Source organism: Citrus clementina, unplaced genomic scaffold, assembly GCF_000493195.1.
Source record: "Citrus clementina cultivar Clemenules unplaced genomic scaffold, Citrus_clementina_v1.0 scaffold_9, whole genome shotgun sequence".
Lineage (NCBI taxonomy): Eukaryota > Viridiplantae > Streptophyta > Magnoliopsida > Sapindales > Rutaceae > Citrus > Citrus x clementina.
In genome coordinates this window covers 2,469,541-2,485,536 of record NW_006261964.1, presented here as the reverse complement: position 1 = coordinate 2,485,536, position 15,996 = coordinate 2,469,541, and the positions used below count along the sequence as shown (strand labels likewise).

The 15,996-nt window shown below is 37.4% G+C and overlaps 3 protein-coding genes across 5 annotated transcripts; all 3 read left to right on the top strand.

The window, feature by feature from the left end:
* The first annotated feature begins 621 nt into the window (after positions 1 to 621).
* LOC18032289 (putative E3 ubiquitin-protein ligase RF298) lies at positions 622 to 5,152 on the top strand. Of its 3 annotated transcripts, XM_006419687.2 has the most exons (5): positions 623 to 742; positions 911 to 943; positions 1,027 to 1,070; positions 1,255 to 3,420; positions 4,297 to 5,152. In XM_006419687.2, exons 4-5 carry the CDS (start codon positions 1,261 to 1,263, stop codon positions 4,837 to 4,839), a joined length of 2,703 nt encoding a protein of 900 aa, XP_006419750.1. In that variant the 5' UTR covers positions 623 to 742; positions 911 to 943; positions 1,027 to 1,070; positions 1,255 to 1,260; the 3' UTR covers positions 4,840 to 5,152. The 3 variants fall into 3 exon arrangements, with proteins under 3 accessions (XP_024036607.1, XP_006419750.1, XP_006419749.1); XM_024180839.1 differs by lacking the exons at positions 911 to 943; positions 4,297 to 5,152 and adding an exon at positions 4,134 to 4,290 and having other exon boundaries at positions 622 to 742; XM_006419686.2 differs by lacking the exon at positions 911 to 943.
* Positions 5,153 to 7,037: 1,885 nt separating this feature from the next.
* On the top strand, positions 7,038 to 13,149 carry LOC18032294 (pyruvate, phosphate dikinase, chloroplastic). Its single transcript, XM_024183358.1, has 21 exons — positions 7,038 to 7,180; positions 7,304 to 7,685; positions 7,841 to 7,897; positions 8,025 to 8,258; positions 8,353 to 8,490; positions 8,633 to 8,795; positions 8,891 to 9,126; positions 9,217 to 9,345; positions 9,487 to 9,666; positions 9,903 to 10,040; positions 10,434 to 10,598; positions 10,687 to 10,848; positions 10,937 to 11,026; positions 11,131 to 11,269; positions 11,454 to 11,631; positions 11,860 to 11,989; positions 12,285 to 12,413; positions 12,492 to 12,629; positions 12,717 to 12,794; positions 12,916 to 13,007; positions 13,100 to 13,149. Exons 2-21 carry the CDS (start codon positions 7,329 to 7,331, stop codon positions 13,140 to 13,142), a joined length of 2,976 nt encoding a protein of 991 aa, XP_024039126.1. The 5' UTR covers positions 7,038 to 7,180; positions 7,304 to 7,328; the 3' UTR covers positions 13,143 to 13,149.
* Positions 13,150 to 13,433: 284 nt separating this feature from the next.
* LOC18032297 (putative TrmH family tRNA/rRNA methyltransferase) lies at positions 13,434 to 15,975 on the top strand. Its single transcript, XM_006419683.2, has 3 exons — positions 13,434 to 14,139; positions 14,364 to 14,490; positions 15,232 to 15,975. Exons 1-3 carry the CDS (start codon positions 13,834 to 13,836, stop codon positions 15,450 to 15,452), a joined length of 654 nt encoding a protein of 217 aa, XP_006419746.1. The 5' UTR covers positions 13,434 to 13,833; the 3' UTR covers positions 15,453 to 15,975.
* Positions 15,976 to 15,996: the final 21 nt, after the last annotated feature.

Sequence of the window (15,996 nt, the reverse complement as noted above, 5' to 3'; positions counted from 1 at the left end):
GGTGTTAACCTTTCTTGCTCATCGTTTCATTGGTTATTTATTTTAGTTTAGTAAATATTGTTTTGAGTCATGGGAATAAAGTTTCATAATAATAATTAAAAATAATAATGTAATATAGCACTTATGAAGTTGAGTTACAAAATTTATATCTTAACAAACGCAATAAACATATAACCTTTATATGGTTCAGAATGTGGCAGTCATGTGATATTATAATTTTTGATAATTTAACATCATATGCTACATTATTCTTGTAAGTATATTATTGTGAAAAAAAAAAAGAAAAATGGTAGTTCTATTATAAAACCAATCGTTACCTCTTCTTTTTAATTTTTGTCAATATTGTGCTTGATTTTTTTAAAAAAATATATATATATAGTGGCTGATTTTCCTTGACCATAGTTAGTTTGGAAAAGGCAATTTCGCTAACAATGGTTACTTGGTTTTGGTCAAGACATTGATGAATAACTAAATAAAAATAAAATTCCTCCAAGCCAAAAAAGAAAAAAACAATAATAATAATAATAATAATAGAGGGAGAGAGGGGGATGGAGCGAGAGTGACAAAGCGTTCAATGTTGACATGTTGTGGCAAAATAGAAAATAAAAATCAATAAGGAAAAAGAAAAAGAAAAAGAAAAAGAAAAAAAAAAAAGAGAGCTATATATTTGCCTCTGTTTCACCGATTTTGTGAGATTGGTCATCTCATACCTTAGATTGCTCGAACAATAGCTCAAATACAGGTGACCTCTCGATCGTTCGATTCTCTTCATAAATCTATTATTTGTGTGCTTAATTAAACGATCTTTATTTACCTACACTCTCTGTGAAATTCAATTTATTTTTGCTCTCATGGTTTGTTGATCTAATGGGTCGATTTTGATTTTTGATTTGTCTTTGAATTCACAAAGTTTATACAGAAGTGACGTGTTTTTGTTATCTGGGTATGTTGTTAACGCATTGGTTTTTGAGTTTTTGTTTCCGGGAAGTGTTTGTTTTTTTTATTGATTTGGTGTTTTTGATGCAGAATTTTGACTGTCATCCGTTTAAGTTTGGTTGTGAGAAATAAAGGTACGCTTATTTCTTGTAATATTTGAGTTGCTTCAGTTTGGCATTGAATTTTGCGTTTTATGTGGTTTTGTATTTTATTTATTTTTTTGGATGGAATATTTCGGTTGGTGTTTGGTGCTGCGTTTGAGAATTGATAAATGGTTGATCAGTTTTGATAAGTGTATTGAGATATTGTTTTGTGCAGCTTAAAATGGCATCATTGGTCGCTAAGGGGAGTAGTAGTAGTAGCTGTCAAGTGTCCCCGCTGATGTTAGTACAAGAAAAAGGAAGCAGAAATAAGAGGAAGTTTCGAGCTGATCCGCCATTAGGTGAACCAAATAAGATTATTCCTTCGCCTCAAAATGAGTGCCCAACTTATGAATTCACAGCTGAGAAATTTGATATCACCCCTGGTCATGGACAAACCGGTGCCTGTGACTTGTGTGGTGTTAACCAAGACCACTCTGATGGTTTAAAACTTGACCTCGGATTGTCTAGTGCTGTAGGTTCGTCTGAGGTTGGGCCAAGCCAACCTAGAGAAGAATTAGAGGTGGAGGAGTTTCAAGATGCAGATTGGAGTGATCTTACAGAAAGTCAGCTGGAAGAACTAGTTTTGAGCAATCTGGATGCAATTTTCAAGAGTGCAATAAAAAAGATTGTTGCTTGTGGTTACACGGAAGAAGTAGCCACAAAGGCTGTTTTGAGGTCTGGCCTTTGTTATGGCAGTAAGGACACTGTTTCAAATATAGTGGATAACACATTAGCATTCCTAAGAAGTGGCCAAGAGATAAATTCTTCTAGGGAACACTATTTTCAGGATTTACCGCAGCTAGAGAAGTATATACTGGCTGAACTGGTTTGTGTTTTGCGTGAAGTTAGGCCTTTCTTCAGTACTGGCGATGCAATGTGGTGTTTATTGATTTGTGACATGAATGTGTCACATGCATGTGCAATGGATGGTGATCCCTTGAGTAGTTTCTCCGGTGATGGAGCTTCAAATGGGAACTCACACATTACCACTCAACTTCAGACGAAAACAGAGGCAAAATGTTCTGAATTGAATCTTCCAAATCCCTCTAAGCCTGTTCCTTCAATCCCTTGTTCCCATAGTTCCCAACCCGAGGCACCTACCGTGGCAGGAATTCCTAATATAACAAAATCAAAGAATTCTCATGTTGGCAGTGAGATATCAGAAAAGGACGGTACTAATTCCATATCTGATAATGTAGATAAAACTTTTACTGTTGCAGGAACATCTCAATCGCCTGCATTGGAGGAAAAGTTTGTTGGTAGCAGAAAGGTTCATTCAGGTAGTTCTAAGAGAGAATACATGCTTCGTCAGAAGTCTCTTCATCTGGAGAAACACTACCGAACGTATGGATCTAAAGGTTCTTCAAGAGCCGGGAAATTGAGTGGTTTGGGTGGTTTAATATTGGACAAGAAACTAAAATCTGTGTCCGACACTACTTCTGTAAACATAAAGAATGCATCCTCAAAGATAAGCAAGGCAATTGAGGTGCATCAAGATAATGGAAGTCATAATCTTTCAACTAGTCCTGGAACCTCTTCACCCGCAACGTTTCATTCACAAGGTGCTAATGCCATTTCTGCATTGCCTAAGACCAGTATGCCATCCACATTCCCTCCTGGTGGTACACCAGCTGTGTTACCTCTGGCCAATACCCTGCCAGTGTTGTCAGCTGCTGATACTGAGCTTTCTCTTTCACTGCCTACCAAAAGCAATTCAACTCAAATGCCTGCTGGTATTAATTCTGTGGCACCTAATTGCGGATATGCTGGCATACTTTCTGATGATACGTCTCTGGAGCATTTGGTCCCTCAGGACAAGAGGGATGAGATAATTCTTAAGCTCATTCCAAGAGTTCGGGAACTGCACAATCAGCTTCATGAATGGACTGAGTGGGCTAATCAGAAAGTTATGCAGGCTGCTCGTAGGCTGAGTAAGGACAAGGCAGAACTTAAAACACTTAGGCAAGAGAAAGAAGAAGTTGAACGGCTCAAGAAAGAGAAACAAATTCTGGAGGAAAACACTATGAAGAAGCTTTCTGAGATGGAGAATGCTTTGTGTAAGGCCAGTGGGCAGGTGGAGCGAGCTAATTCTGCTGTTCGTAGGCTTGAGGTAGAGAATACTGCCCTTAGGCAAGAAATGGAAGCTGCTAAATTACGAGCTGCAGAGTCTGCTGCAAGCTGCCAGGAAGTATCAAAGAGGGAGAAGAAGACTCAGATGAAGTTTCAGTCATGGGAGAAGCAGAAAGCCTTGTTTCAGGAAGAGCTTGTGACTGAAAAACGTAAAGTTGTACAACTGCTACGGGAACTAGATCAAGCTAAAGCTCTCCAGGAACAACTTGAGGTATTTTTTTTTCTTTTAACTAGTTCCATTCCTTTTTGTTTCCTATCTTCCTTCATGAAGGACAGACACGCTATATTTTGTATCGATTCTCTGCCAGCTACTTTCTGAACATAGCATGCATATAAATTGGGTCATTCCAACCATTAAACGATATCGGTATCTGGATTAGGACTTTTTCTAGTTCAATTTGTAAATATTTGCTAATCACAATAACAACTCTATGTGCTGTGTCTCACATGCATTCCTTGTGCCACTCACACATCATATAAATAAAACATGAACAGTTGGCTAGTCCTACATGAAGGAAATATGATATTGTCGATGGTCATGTGAGCACTTAATTATCTATATTCATTTGACAAGAGACAGGTGGTTTAGATGTTAACATTTATGGATACTGTTGGGATTCTCCTCGTTAAGCTATGCCATATACTTCCGCTGAAGAGTCGTCATATTTTTCAGAAGTAGGAATCTCATTTCAGTATCTTTTTTCTTTAAAAAGAAAATCTACTAATGTTTGCAGTCGCACTGAAAATTATGTCTTTTCGTCTTTTCAAACTCCTTCCGAGAATGTTGCCCTTTTCTTCTTAATGTTTTACGAATGTTTTCTCTTTTTGGCCAACCAAAATTTATGTTTGAATAAAAGTTTTGGGCCATTATCATTAGCCTGAAAGTATATATGAACATTTATTTGTGTGCAAACTGTGAATCAGTAGGAAATGTCGAATGAAACTGCACTTATTTCAGACCCTTGGAGGTATGATTATAATGCTTGCTGGTTTCAACAAAGTGCCCTTTCCAGTCCCAACATGTGCGTCTAGAAATTATGGGTTTTACTGCTGGGCCTTTACTCATTGACAAGGAAAAATATCACAGGCTAGATGGCGACAGGAAGAGAAGGCAAAGGAAGAGCTAGTTATGCAGGCCAGCTCGATAAGAAAAGAAAGAGAACAGATTGAGGCTTCAGCAAAATCTAAGGAGGATATGATCAAATCAAAAGCAGAAACGAATTTAATGAGGTACAAAGATGATATCCACACGCTTGAGAAAGAAATCTCCCAGTTGAGACTGAAGACTGACTCTTTAAAAATTGCTGCTCTTCGGAGGGGCATTGATGGAAGCTATGCAGGCAGACTTACAGACATAAAAAATAGTTCAGTACACAAGGAATCCCAGATCCCTCTAATCTCTGAAGTAATGAAAGATTATCATGACTTCTCTGGGCCAGGTGGTGTGAAACGTGAACGTGAGTGTGTGATGTGCCTATCAGAGGAGATGTCTGTAGTCTTTCTCCCCTGTGCCCATCAAGTTGTTTGCACGACATGCAATGAGCTGCACGAGAAACAGGGGATGAAGGATTGCCCTTCGTGTAGGAGTCCCATCCAGCGGCGTATTCCTGTACGTTATGCTCGCTCTTAGTTCAAGTTCTCTGTTGAGTTGAGTGTTTTGAATAATAATGGTTGTCAGACTCCTTTGAATTGAATAATGCCATTTAAGATACCCTCTAAAGAGTTCAGACAATTGAGCTTTCTTGCATTGCAAGGTTGGTGCATCGGTGTACTCTTCCCATCTTTTAATGGGCTTTGGCAGTATATATGCTTTAACTCTCTGTTTATTTATGAGGCAGCTCACCATTTTGTTGTCTCTGTTTCTGGACTGCAAGTTCAGCTTTGGTGGAATGCTATGCATGTATTGGAAGTTCCATCACCCTTGAATAAAAGTAGTATTTTTTATACAAATATAAATCTTTGTTTGCTTAAAATGTATCGTATTATTATACTGACGACCGCCTTGTACAACCACCTAACCGCTTTACACTTTCCTTGTTTACAAAGAGTTTAAAAAAAAACAAAAACAAACAATCTAAGCAAAATAAAAAAAGAAAAAGAGAAGGGGTTAATTTCTAAACACCCTTATCATTTTTTTCAAGAAAATTATATTATTAAAAAATGAAAATATGGCCACTCTTTAATTGAAAATGTATTTGATACAATAAAAAGAATTAAAATACAAAATATAAGCGATTCTGTAAAGTTATATGGCATAGTTTTTAGTTTTTTTTTTAATATTAGTTGATTCAAGAATTGCTTACTCAATCTGTTGATTCGGAATCGTGGAATGGGTCGCTATAAAAGATGATTTTTGTTACTATTTTTTAAAATACTTAAAGAATCAAAACTTTCAATTGAAGGTATTATTTTAAAATTAGAGATTTATTAGAAGTTTAAACATTAGAATTATGATATAGTCGAAAAGTCCATTGAGCATAATTAAAAAACTTACTCTTTTTCTTTTTTTTTTTCCCGAATTGGTTCTTCTTAGTTTCTTGAATTTTCTAACTTCTAGAGTTGTTGAATATAGACAATTTGTATAGCAATTTCTTTAATTTTAAGTGCAATGAAAATTTGACCAATAATGTGGAATCATGGATAAGAAGGGAGCGAGCGGGATTGCATCATCTTGTGTGTCCAAGATTTTGCCATGTGGCATGACGTCTTGGATTCAAAGTAGATTCCCAGAGAAGAGCAATGGCCCCACCGTAACCGCATTTTGGTCAGTCATGATCAGCAATTCCGACCGCTACACATTGCAATTGAAATCTCTAAATTATCCTCTAACTTCCTATCAGTGCCAGGTTAAATCCCGTCTCCGCAATAACCTTTTTTGCCCCGAAATATATTGGATATTGGATATTTTGAATGTGATTTTTGGGATATTTAGGTTTATGTATAATCTGATTATGGTTTTTTTTATATTCATTAATATATTACAATCAGAACTCTATTGTAATAGAATTATTTAGGAGAGTCTCAACTGATCTCTAATTAATGTCAACCCTCGCTTAAAATTAGAGGAAAATTTACTCTAACAATTAATATTAGAAGGAGATTGATTCTACTTTAATGTGAGAAGACAAATAAATCTTTATTATACAGGGGAATCGAATCTCAACGCTACGCTAGCGCTAATTTATGTGAGAGTAATTATAAAGTCTAATTTATGTGTCATCATATTTAATTAAACAACGTAATAACTTTATTTATTAACATTTAAAAAGTGATATTTCATTTCATTCTCGCTCATTCTTGTATGATCTTAGTGTTAATGTTATAGACAAAAATAAGGTGATCAAACTAACACAAAAAAAATCGAAACTTCTCACTAGTTGGTATTGAAAAAATTTACTTAAATATGATATGTTTTAAACTATGGCTGGCGGCCATGTATTTAATAATAATTAATATTCATATACATATATTAAAAATGAAGATTAACAAAATTGTTGGGCAGCAAAGGAGCTCGTAGGTTAATCTTTGTAAAGGGAATGAGATAAGGCATAAAATTGCGTGCCTGGAAGGTCCCCACATGTCCATATCAAACATCAGAAGGTACAAAAATGGCAGTTATTCTCAAAACAACAGTAAATCAAGCTTCCAGCAAAACAGGGCACTTTCGGCACTTCACGTTATTTCAACACTGTCGTTTTCCGGACACGAACCATGCCAAAACTTCTATACTATGCATATGTTGCCGTGGTCACGTAACTCAACTCCGCATTGTAACTGTAAATATCGTCCACTCATATCAATAACGAAATCTTGCAGTAAATTTTTTACAAAATAAAAGAAAAAGAAATCACCAAGCGCCATTTCTGTTTCCAGAAATCAGCTCTCTGTTCTGAATATATACTTCATCATCAACCCACACACGCACACAGACGTCCCCATATATCTTTCCTTTCTCCTTCAATCTTCTGCAGGTAATTAAAACCTTAAGAATTGCATGATGGCATTGACACGCTTGATTTTTACATATGGTTTATATTTTTAATTTTTCTTTTCTTTTTTTATGTATAATTATTTTATATTATTCTTTTGTTTAGTATATCAGTAGTAGAAGAGAAAAAAATGTGTTCAATAACGAATATGAAGGGAACGGTCATAAGAAGTACACCAGACGTATGCAGCAGCAGCAGCAGTAGTACTCGGAGGCTGTACACGTTGAAGGCGAAGTATGCGGACGACGTCGATCTTCTCAGTCTTAGAGAGAACCATTCGTTATGCCTACTTCGTTTGAGCCGTTCTTGCAGAGGCACTCGCTGTGAACATGCGGGTAACAAATGCTTCTTAGAAACAAAGGCAGGGGCAGGAAGATATGACCAGCCTCGGCCTGCAACAGCAGCGGTACCAGCACTACGCTGTCGTATAAAACCAAAAGCAATCCTCACTCCTGTTTCAGACGCAACATCACCAACTACAGAAAAGGTAATGTCGGACTTTAGCCAAATTAGTCCATGGCCTGCACCTTTAATTGGCTGATGGGCCCAAGCCCAAATACAAACAGGAACGAAGCATTTTTTTTTTTGGGGTGATTAATTAAATTTCTAGTACTTAATAATTCTTTTCTCTTGTTTATGCAGCGGGTGTTTACTTTCGGGAAAGGAAGGAGTGAAGGCAACAAGGGCATGAAGTCCTTGGTCAGCATTTATTCTTCTATACTTTAGTCTCTGCAAGCATATATCTTCACGTTAAACTTGTTATTTTGCAAACTTAAAACAAAATCCTACATTATGATGGACGCATGAATGTGTCTGTGCAATGTAGCTGGGGGGCAAGGGAGCAAACCTGGCGGAAATGTCAACCATTGGACTATCTGTGCCACCGGGACTCACCATATCTACAGAAGCATGCCAGGAGTATCAGCAGAATGGAAAGAAGCTATCAGAAGGCTTGTGGGAGGAGGTATTGGAAGGCCTGGAGACTGTGGAGAAAGAAATGGGAGCTCTTCTCGGCGACCCTTCCAAGCCTCTTCTCCTCTCTGTTCGCTCTGGTGCTGCGGTACTTATATGTCGGGTCAACTTCTTTCATGTTTGCTTTTATTTGTTAGCTCTGTCTTGTATATTGAATCGATATTTTCTTTTCGTATGTGTAGATATCAATGCCTGGCATGATGGACACGGTCCTTAATCTTGGACTAAACGACGAAGTGGCTGCTGGTTTGGCTGAAAAATGTGGAGGACGTTTTGCTTATGATTCCTACAGGCGTTTTCTAGACATGTTTGGAGATGTTGTAAGTGGTTTTAAAATTTGAGTTATCTTAATTAGCACTTCAGCACTTCTTCACGATTAATGACTTGCTTCCCAAGTAATTTGCTCCACATAGTTATTAATCCTGGCGTCGATTAATTTACTAAATTTCTGTCTAATTGGAGGTAATGGGCATTCCACACTCATTATTTGAGGAGAAATTGGAGCACATGAAGGAAGCAAAAGGAGTTAAACTTGATACTGACCTATCAGCATCTGATCTTAAAGAACTGGTGAAACAGTACAAAAATGTCTACATTGAAACTAAGGGTGAAGAGTTTCCTTCAGGTACAAAGTTCATCATAACAGCTACTGCATATTTTTTTATGTCTAGCTGTGCAAAAATTCTGAAATTCTATGGTTTTAACTGTATCAATCCGCAGATCCAAAGAAGCAGTTACAGTTATCTGTTAAAGCAGTGTTTGATTCTTGGGACAGCCCCAGGGCCATCAAGTATCGAAGCATCAATCAGATAACTGGCTTGAAGGGAACTGCAGTGAACATTCAATGCATGGTGTTTGGGAACATGGGAAATACTTCAGGGACAGGTGTTCTGTTCACTAGAAATCCAAGCACTGGTGAAAACAAGCTCTATGGAGAATTTCTAATTAACGCTCAGGTGATCTATACATATACTAGAACTATCTCTAGTTCACTGTCGTTGTTTGCAATTGTGTTACAATTGTAGCTGATGAATGGCTTTGGTCAGGGAGAGGATGTAGTTGCTGGAATTAGAACACCAGAAGATTTGAACACCATGAAAAGTTATATGCCTGAAGCTTACAAGGAACTTGTCGAAAACTGTGAAATTCTGGAGCGACATTACAAAGATATGATGGTAATTCTTTTGATTCCCACAGCAAGATCTCGTTTTAAATTTTGAAGTTGATGTTTTCTACTTTTTATCCAATTTTACTAGCAATCTAGCATCTATGACCTATAATAATTAAAAGATAGCGATACTTTTCTGGCAATACAGGATATTGAGTTCACTGTTCAAGAAAATAGGCTGTGGATGTTGCAATGTCGATCAGGAAAGCGTACAGGTAAAGCTGCAGTGAAGATAGCAGTAGACATGGTTAATGAAGGGCTTGTTGATACTCGTGCTGCAGTCAAGATGGTGGAACCCCAGCATCTCGACCAACTTCTTCATCCACAGGTATATCTCCTAACTGTACAACAATCTGGTCTAATAACTATACAAGTAAATGCAAAATATACTTGGACATTGGTCAATTGTGGATAAAGGAATTTTGTATTCTTTATCTGCAGTCTGCATAAACTGGCATAACTGGAGCTTAGATGTTCTATTTCCATTGTTTTAAGATAACAACAAAATTCCCTGTATATATACAGTTTAAAGCTCTCTCTATAATTAAGATTTTGTTTGACTAGTTTGAGGATCCATCTGCTTACAAAGACAAAGTTGTAGCCACGGGCTTGCCCGCATCTCCAGGAGCAGCAGTAGGACAGGTTGTGTTCAGTGCTGAAGATGCTGAAGCATGGCATGCACAAGGAAAGAGTGTCATCTTGGTATCCACATATTCATCAACTCTTTAAACTTTTCTTCTTTTTCCACGATCTAAACCCTGGAGATTTGATTTATCTGTATTCATTATAAATTATTAGCTTTTATAATGTTACTTTGCATATTAGTAAGTTATGTACCATGTCGGACTGATAAAATCGCATCTTCTTTCACAAAGGCCATTTGTTTTAAATAAATTAAACGCTGTATGTATAAAGTTTTCATATTTCTGTTCTCACCTTTTGTACCTTATATAATTTTGATGGATGAATAGCGTTACTTAAGAAAATGTAAATTGTTTGCAAACCATCTGAATGACTAGCACCATAGCTACATAATTCCCTTTTCCCATATACTGCTGGGGAACTGAACTCTTTCACAATTGTTATTGGTTGAAGGTAAGGACAGAAACCAGTCCAGAGGATATTGGTGGTATGCATGCAGCTGCTGGTATCTTGACGGCTAGGGGTGGCATGACATCTCACGCAGCTGTCGTAGCACGTGGATGGGGAAAGTGTTGTGTCTCCGGCTGCTCTGATATTCGAGTAAATGACAATGAGAAGGTGAAGTGTCAATTCTTTCTTTCCCCATATCATACGAGTTTCAGTGAAAATATTGTCATTGAATGGGTTAATCTCATAAAATATGCAGAGTATTGTTGTTGGGGATATGGTTATAAGTGAAGGAGACTGGCTTTCACTCAATGGGTCGACAGGAGAAGTGATATTGGGAAAACAACCACTTGCTCCTCCTGCAATGAGTGGTGATCTAGAAATCTTTATGTCTTGGGCTGATGAAATCAGGCGTCTGAAGGTGTTACATCTCTTTTCATTCAAGGCCTCATGTTGACAATAACTGTTGCAGGTTTCTTGATTGATTAAGTAATCTGATGCTGGAATAGGTTATGGCAAATGCTGACACACCAGATGATGCACTAACGGCTAGAAATAATGGGGCTCAAGGAATTGGACTTTGCAGAACAGAGCACATGGTAACCATTTTTTCAATAATTATTGGGGTTTCATTAAATGTTGAAATGTTGCACCTGATAGATTAGTTAAGTTGTTTGTTTTCTTCATTTTTGGGGTCTTTCAGTTCTTCGCTTCAGATGAGAGGATAAAGGCTGTGAGAAAGATGATTATGGCAGTTACTCCCGAACAAAGGAAGGCAGCATTGGACCTCTTGCTTCCTTATCAAAGATCTGATTTTGAGGGAATTTTCCGTGCAATGGATGGTATTTTTCTTCTGTTTCATTTATTAATTAAATATTTGTCCGATTTTAAGACCAACAAATTTTGGTGACATTGGTGCACTGCTTGGTACTAAAGTATTCTTGATACTGAATGCATATAAAATTTTATCATTTCCCTCCAAGTTCACTTGCTTCAGTTAACTAACATGTCCATTATAATATTCAGGCCTTCCAGTAACAATCAGACTGTTAGACCCTCCACTTCACGAGTTTCTGCCAGAAGGGGACCTAGAGCAGATAGTAAATGAATTAACTTTAGAGACGGGCATGAGTGAAGATGAAGTTTTCTCAAGAATTGAGAAATTATCAGAAGTCAATCCCATGCTGGGTTTCCGAGGCTGCAGGTCTTCTTTCCATCTTACGATCTTTTCACTCTCGTATTTGCTCAAATATTTGTTCTTAGTAGCTTCAGCAATAGACGTACTTTTTGGGTGGTTTTGTCAATTTCCATTGGTACAAAAAGCAACAAAATAGATTCTGAGCTTAAAATCAAACAAAAATGTTACAATCAATACTTGTTTAACAGTGCGCTTGAATTTTTCCACTTGAAACTTTATCTGATGTGTCAACAGGCTTGGAATATCATACCCAGAATTAACAGAGATGCAAGTGCGTGCAATCTTTCAGGCTGCAGTTTCTATGAGCAACCATAGATTTAAAGTTTTTCCAGAGATAATGGTTCCCCTTGTTGGAACACCTCAGGTGTGAATTTCCTTCTTGCTTTTGTGCCTAATTCATTCGCTAAGTTAATCTGATATGCTTTATACGCAGTAGAAAATTACAACAATCCATTGAAGCTGCCAAGGACACTTCTGCTCTTCTGTCGACTCTTATTTTTGTTTGTCAAATTAGCTCTACCGTGATACCAAGTTTAGTGTTGCCAAAAATTTATCCTTTTTTTAATGAGAAATGGTGGAATTCTTGCTACTTTCTAAATTTATAAGACTTAAGCACTGAAAGATACATGATACAGAAGTTTGACATTTTGTACTGGCAGGAACTAGGACATCAAATTAGTTTAATACGGAATGTTGCAACGAAAGTGTTCTCCGAGATGGGTTCCTCCTTAGACTACAAGGTCGGGACCATGATTGAGATCCCAAGAGCTGCCCTGGTGGCAGATGAGGTATGCTCAGATGAATTAACTTCTTTTCATATGTTCTTTGCCAATTGAGTTCTTATATTGTTTTTCTAAACATTATAGATTGCAAAGGAAGCAGAGTTCTTCTCCTTTGGAACCAATGACCTAACACAAATGACATTCGGGTACAGTAGAGATGACGTTGGCAAGTTCCTCCCTGTATACCTATCCAAAGGCATTCTGCAAAGTGACCCATTCGAGGTTAGGCATACCCCTTTCAAGTTGAAGGTAAAGTGAAGGAAGAAATGTTCGATTCCCAGGATAGTCACTTAAAGCAATTGCTTGCAGGTTCTTGATCAGAAAGGCGTAGGCCAACTCATCAAGATTGCCACAGAAAGGGGCCGTGCGGCTAGGCCTAGCTTAAAGGTATATAGTCCGTATTTGCTGCAATTACACTGCTCAAATCATGTTACCGCTCATCTTTAGGTAACCATCGGGTTCCGGATATCTTCTTTGTGTTAATGGGTGATGATGATGATATAAACAGGTGGGGATATGTGGAGAGCATGGGGGAGAGCCTTCTTCAGTTGCATTTTTTGCAGAAGCTGGACTTGACTATGTTTCATGTTCTCCATTCAGGTTAAATATTGCTCTTTCAATACGAAAGTATACACAGTCTATGCCAAAGATCATAACATTTGAAACGTCACTAATCTAAATGCTCTTAACAGGGTTCCAATTGCAAGGCTAGCAGCTGCTCAAGTCGCCGTGTGAACGATATTTTCAGCTGACTCGCTGCATTTGTAAATAGTTTGCTTCGCAGGCGGCGCACACAAATAATAACTACTATAAAGAACTGCATATAAGAATTGCTAAAAGAAAGTTAAAAAAAAAAAAAAAGGATCCTCAATGTAGAATAATAGAAGTGTAAATAAGGGTCTGTTCCTCGTAATGGGAAGAGGGCATCAAAATTTAGTATAAATTACACAAAAACTTCTAAAATTCTTAAAATGTGGTTTGTAAAGTCAATGGATTCTGTAAAATAATATGTGCTCATATTCTCCAATCTTCAAATGTCAATGTAATATAATATTTCTGTTTCCGTTTGTTTCAAATATTAGATGTTCATTTTTTGTTGCAAAATAATGGAATTAAAGTGTAGATGATTGTGAATTTATGGTATTCTCTAGAATTGGTGATAGATAGAGATTCTGCAGATGAATTTCAAAGAAATGCAGTGCAATCTTTCAAATTGCTAGCTTGAACCCACATCCGAACCGAACCGGTTTGGCATGAATAAAAAGGACAACGGCGTCGTTTGAAGCTGGGCTGATATTTGGTCGATCTCTGTGTTGAAGAAAAACATCGCAATTCAAAAGAACCAACAAAACCCTAAACTTAAAGCCCTCTCGTTATTTTACCAAGAAGTAAAGAGAACACATCAGTGGCGAAATAAGCAAAAGCGATGATCGAGAGCTACGTGGTGGTACACAACATAGCGAAGCGGCACAACGTGGGGACGTTGGCTCGAAGCGCCACCGCCTTCGGCGTCTCGGAAATGATACTGGTCGGCCGCAGAGACTTCAACGCATTTGGGAGCCATGGCTCCACGTCTCACGTCCATTTCAGGCACTTTCACTCTCTATCCGACGCGCGGGTCTTTCTCAAGAGCAAAGATTGTGATATTTGTGGAGTCGAAATCACTGACAATGCCGTCGATGTTACTCAACACCCTTTTAAGAAAAGTACAGCTTTTCTTCTTGGCAACGAGGTTTTCTTTTTCTTTTTCCTTTTTAAGAAAAATATTTTGTATGAATTTATATTGTGTTGTTGATTTCAGATTATGGGTTTTTTTATTTTGGCTTGAAAGTTTGGAACTTGAGAAGTGAAATGTTGCAAGCTTGAAAATTTATCAATTCTAGTGAAACGGAAGTGACCCAATTAGAATTTTTGAATGCATTATGTGTTACAAGCATATTTTTTAATCTTCTTCAGGGAATGGGGCTTTCAGCTAAGGAGTGTGAGATATGTGACTTCTTTGTTTACATTCCACAATATGGGGGTGGCACTGCATCGTTGAATGTTACAGTTGCAGCTTCTATTGTTCTGCATCATTTTGGAGGTAATTACTGGGGATAATAATTTTACTTTGAATTCCATACAGGAGATGCACTTTACTCACTTATTATAATATGTGTGTAATTGATCCATTATACTTAATTTTTTTTTAATTAGGTTTAAACCATAATTGAGTGTAAAATTTATTCCCCAATCCCTTGTACGCATATTGTGACTGTGTAAGCCTTTTTAGAGATATGTCTCTTCAGTTTTTTTTTTTGGTTATTTTTTCCTTTTCAAGAGATATTTCGTCTGTCTTATCAAGATGATTCTGTTTGCAAGCTTCTGTCTTCTAACATGTTATTCAAATTCTTGAACTTTATTCTTCCAATCAGTTGGTTCTCAACTATTGCAAATTGCTTCTGAGTTTCTACGGCCAATGTGGTTGAGATTTACCTCTGTGCTTAGGGATAAATGGGCAATGATATACACAACTCTAACTAGGGAATTCTAACTGATCAATTCAATGAGCTTTATTTCTAGTGTATGTTACTCTTGTATGAGTTTTGTTTTGCCATTGCCTAAAGTACTTATTTTGATTAAGCAATTAAATGAGCTTGTTGCTACTGCATAATATCCCTAGATATGGGTGTGTTGGGGGTTTTGTATCTTTTAATATATGCCAAAAGATCTTTGACTTAAAACTTGAAGCTCCTTATAGGAAAGAAAGGAAATAAAGTCTGTTATACATGAATTTCATTCAGCATTGCAACTTTTGACATATCTCAGATATGGTCTATTGCAGTTTGGGCAGGCTACTCTGAGAGAACACGAGATGGCAACAAGTATGTTGTGGCAGAAAGATCTGCGAGACAGGTGAGACGAAGTTTCTGTGCTGAAAAACCAGAGTCTATCATTGAAATGAGAAGATCTAGAAGGGAAAATGCTTCTAATGGATTTTTTGATGGGAGTGGAAATGATGTTTCATCTTCTAGCCTTCTGGATGCTCTGTTTACTGATGAATGACTGGGACAGTTGCCTGGATGCTTTGTTCGCTGACGAATGACTGAGACAGTTACTAACTTTTGGCACCACTAACATTGAAGGCTTCATCGGTCAAGGTTCTGAACTTATCAAGTCTGCAAAGAGATGAGGTCATTGGAATCAACGACCCTAACAAGTACAATGTAGAGGAAGCTGCAAGTTAGCCAATTGAGAATTCCTTGCAACTACCACCATTAGTGTCTGAGGGTATTCAAATGAATTTGCCCTAATCTTGCTTGTATTAGCCTTTGGAAGGATCAAATTATCATAGGTTTTCGTATCTTGTAATGTTGAGTGTTGTTCAAGCTTGTCTCCCGGCACTCACATTCCATGTAGATTTCATCATTCAAATGAATTTTGCCCTAATCTTGCTTGTATTAGCATTTGGAAGGATCAAATTATCATAGGTTTTCGTATCTTGTAATGTTGAGTGTTGTTCAAGCTTGTCTCCCGATTTCATCTTGCAGAAAAACTTTTAAGAATGATTGTCCAAGAACCCAAAACTAATTAACTGATGTGAGTTTCT